The sequence below is a fragment of the Castor canadensis genome, chromosome 15, assembly GCF_047511655.1.
Source record: "Castor canadensis chromosome 15, mCasCan1.hap1v2, whole genome shotgun sequence".
In the NCBI taxonomy this organism is placed as follows: domain Eukaryota; kingdom Metazoa; phylum Chordata; class Mammalia; order Rodentia; family Castoridae; genus Castor; species Castor canadensis.
Window position 1 is genome coordinate 49,675,411 of NC_133400.1, and position 4,331 is coordinate 49,679,741.

General features: G+C 41.6%; 1 protein-coding gene across 1 annotated transcript; it reads right to left on the reverse strand.

Moving 5' to 3' along the window:
- Positions 1-765: 765 nt before the first annotated feature.
- On the reverse strand, positions 766-1,677 carry LOC109679157 (olfactory receptor 2B11-like). The gene has a single exon (XM_020154467.2). It carries the CDS (start codon positions 1,675-1,677, stop codon positions 766-768), a length of 912 nt encoding a protein of 303 aa, XP_020010056.2.
- Between the last annotated feature and the right edge of the window lie 2,654 nt (positions 1,678-4,331).

Consider the following 4,331-nt stretch of genomic DNA (forward strand, 5'->3'; position numbering starts at 1 on the left):
CAGAGATAAGGGCAAAATAGTTTCTGCCTGGTAGCGAGGGGGGTAGGGGCGAAAGGAGGGGTTAAGGGAGGAGACTGGGGGAGGGGGCAGGGGGAAGGGGGGAGAAATGACCCAAACGTTGTATGCACATGTGAAGAAAAGAAAAATAAATAAATGACATATACAGGCACATTATAATTGACCTACATTAATTCAGAGAAGTGAAGTAAATTTATTATGGTAAGGTTGAGATGATTATCTCAAATAAATGATTAAAGGTGTATGGTGAGAGCATTGAGGAAGTAGGGATATGATGAATTATGGGATGACAGCTGTTTGAGGAGAAAGTCACAGGAGATTCTTAGAAGACTGGAGAGTATGAAATAGTTTGAGAAATTGGCAAGATAGATCTAATGTAACTCTTCTTCAAAAGTCTTATTAAGATCTGTACCAAAGTTTCTCAGCAAAATTCTTTGGAAGGGATCTGGAGGCATTATAGGAAAGGATTTGAAAAGATAGTGTTTTTCATTGTCCTATATATGTATGGACCATGCTGCTCATTGTATATATGGAGAGAAAAACATTTGAGAAGGGTTGAGAAAAAGCAAAATGGCTTTATTTCTCCAGTCACCAGGGTGATTGACTTTGAGAGCTGTGAACTCTGTCCCAGGATCTAATGGACACCATTTGCAAAAGCTGACCTACCAGCATGAGCTGATGTGTGCACATGATTTTTCTAGAAGGAAGAGATCATCTGGCTTTGAAAGAATTCCCCCCACCCTGGGGTTACAAGATTCTCTTCCATGCTGCCTTCATATCCTTGTTTCTCAGGGTGTAGATGAGTGGATTGAGAAGTGGGGTGATGATGCAGTAGAAGAAGGACATGAACTTGGCCTGAGAGCTTTTGGATGGAGGTTGTAGATATATGTAGATACCTGGCCCAAAGTACATAGTGACAACCACCAAGTGGGAGCTGCAGGTGCTGAGTGCCTTCTGCCTTCCCTCAGCTGAAGGTAACTTTATCACAGCCCTTACAATGAAGGTGTAGGAGATGAGCACAAGCAGGGGAGCCACCATTCCAAAAGGGATGGCTCCCAAGGCCAGGGAGAGGTCATTAACAGTTGTGTCACCACAGGCCAGCTTGATCAAAGCAGGCACCTCACAGAAGAAGTGATCAAGGGTGTGCCTCCCACAGAATGAAAGTCGGAGGGTGAGTGTGGATTGGAGCAGAGAATTGGCCAGGCCACTGGACCAGGACACAGCTGCCAGCCACACACATGCCCAGGCATGCATTATGAGAGTGTACCTGAGGGGATGGCAGATTGCCACATAGCGATCAAAGGCCATCACAGCCAGCAAGGCACATTCAGTGCAGCTGGTCCAGTGGAAAAGATAGGCCTGTGTGATGCAGCCCCAGGAAGCAATGGTCTTCTCTAGGCTCCAGAGGGTGGTCAGCAGCTGTGGCACAATGGTGCAGGTGACACAGAGGTCCAGCACAGAGAGGTTGTCCAGGAAGAAGTACATGGGGGTCTGGAGTCTGGGTTCTACTACAGAAAGAAGAATAATGGAGCTGTTCCCCAACAGGATAAGGGTGTAGGAGACCAGGACCACTCCAAATAAGGGAATCTCTAGCCATGGATACTCTGAGAAGATCAATAATATAAATGTGTTGGGAAAACTCACATTTTCTTCTTTCATAACCCTGGAAGGGGTGGGGGGACAAAGAGAGAGAGAGAATTTTGATGGTAAACATGGCCTGTGCTTTTCTATAACCTCATGACCGTATCCTGAAACATTCAATTATATTGGTGTTGTGATCCCAGTAATTTTATAAAAAGTTCTCAGTAAGTGGTTCTAACTTTGTATAATTCTTTCCACTTTTCCTTTCCAGGTTACATTGAAGTAGGGTTAGAACAACAGTAATGCAGACTTGAGAAATTCTCTTTACAACCCACTCAAATAAAATGTGCATTTATCATTTGAAAATATCTCTGTCTTTATCTCTATCTTTGTCTCTGTCTTTTTCTCTCTGTCTTCTCCCTCTCTGACTTTTTCTCTCTCATATCACTACTTGTTTTCTAGTCTACTAAAAGTAGATGTTATATCATAAATAATCTAGTACTTTACATATGTCTTTGTACAGATTTGGCACTTGTTTTTAAGAAAAATTTTTTAAAGAAAACGCCTAATATTTTCTTTCAGTCCAGTTATGTGAAGGATATCAAGTTAGATGTTAAGCATGTTGATGTAGCTACATAGCCTGTGAACTTTTTCTTGCAGGAAGTGGGAGTCAAGTGGAGTTTATTTTATACACTTCTATCTCTATTTTTTCCCATTTTTATTATTGTAAAATACACAATAGATAAAATTTACTACCTTACAATTATATAGTTTGGTGGTATTCATACATTCATATTGCTATGAAACCATGATACTCACTCATAGAGCTCTAGAATCTTTTCATTCTCAAAATGTATGTATTACATTATAACTCCCAGCCCTTTTCTTCCACCAGATCCTGGCAGTCCCCATTATACTGTCTGTGTATATGACTTTTACTAATCTAAATACCCATATAATTAGTATGAGGCAGTATTTGTCCTTTTTTGATGAGCCCATTTCACTTACAATTCTATAAATTCCCAGTGTCTTAAGAGTTTCAACATTGTTTAGAAGCTGAAGTTCAAAGCCTCCTCTAAAACTCAAGTGATGCTTAGCTGTGAGTCTGAAAAAAATTGAAAATAATTTATATCCTTTCCACTTACAATGGCACAGAATAGACATTCCCATTCCCAAAGGAGTGTAGAAAGCAGAGGTTGAACCAAAGCAAGACTAAAACCCAAGGGACAAATGTTAATTCCTACAACTTCATGTTTAGCAGCCATGATGCCAAACATGGTGTCCTCATGTGAGCTCCCTAGGGCTGGGCAGCTTCACTCCTATGGCCCTTTTGTTGCAGGCTCATGACCTCTCTTTTGAGAGAGCCATGCCAGTGGCTTTCTTCCTCAGACCTTCCACATTCTGACTCTTCCAACTTCCTTTGGAATTTTAGGATCTTTGAGAATCACCCTCAAGGGCTGCCTACAGGGATCCTGACCTTGCCAATGTTACCTGGCTTCTCATGCATTCTGCATGCCTATAAAATCAACAGCATGTGGGTGATTCCAATACTTGCCAACAGCTCACGCAGTATCTAGGACCCCTTGGATTACAGCTGCAGCAGCTTCTGAGTGCTTGTGCAGGTGAGCATGATGAGACAAGTCCTGGAGGAATAACTTCCTAGGCAGCCATGTGCGAACAGGGTGCCCTGGAGGCACTCTCTCCTCAAGGGAAAGTCTTTCCAATGAGTTTCCCCTTTCAAACCCTTGAGTCTTCAGTGTATGGCATCTGGCAAGTTCCTGAGATGGCCTCAAAGAATCTTTCCTATTGTCCCAGTGCAAAGTGCTTGATTTCTTTTCTTTTTTCTTTTTTTGCAGCACTGGGGCTTGAACTCAAGGCCTACACCTTGAGCTATGACACCTGGCTTTTTTTTTTGGCTGTACTGTCGTTTGAATTCTGGGGCCCACACTTGTTAGGCAGGCACTTGAGCCACTCCACCAGCCGCTTGATATCCTTTTAGTGGAGTTACTCTTTTCAGAAACCATAACGTCTTTAGCTACAACTTTACAAGAGTTTTTCTGATCAAACTGGAAGTTTGTCTTTTTTTTAAAAATCTTTCTGCTCTGTTTTTTGCTCCCAACTCTTATTATAGCCTGACTAAAAGCAGCTGGCAATAGCCATATCACAGTCTGACTTCTAGGATGCCTTGAGATTTCCTACACCAGATTTAGTCCATCATGTTTAAACTCAGTTTCCCACAATGTCTTAGGGCATGAAAAAAATGTAGACGAATTATTTTTCCAGAATATATCACAAATGCCTACCCATCCAATTTCTAATTGAGACCTCATGCCCATCTGAAATCTCCCGAGCAGAGTCTTTACTCTCCACATTCCTATCAGCATTCTAGTCAAGTAAGTTTCCACCAGAAGCACCAGTTAAGCTCTGTGTCTCTGACCTGCATCTCTTAAAGTCTTTGAAATTCCTCCTACAAACCAGTTCCAAAGGCTTAAGAATCACATTGTCAGGATTAATCACAGCTACCACCCCACCCTGGATATAAATTTTATGTGTTTGTTACTTTTCTCATTGCTGTGACAAAATACTTGACAAAACAACTTAATTGAGAAAAAAATTAATTTTGCTTACAGTTCAAGTGATTTTAATCCATTATGGCATGGAGGGTATGGCAGAACAGCTTACATTATGGTGAACAGGAAGCAGAGCAGAATAATAACAGGAAGGGGACAGGG

Coding starts and splice junctions, on each gene's coding strand:
- LOC109679157 (XM_020154467.2), bottom strand. CDS start 1,677: ATGAAAGAAGAAAATGTGAGTTTTCCCAACACATTTATATTATTGATC.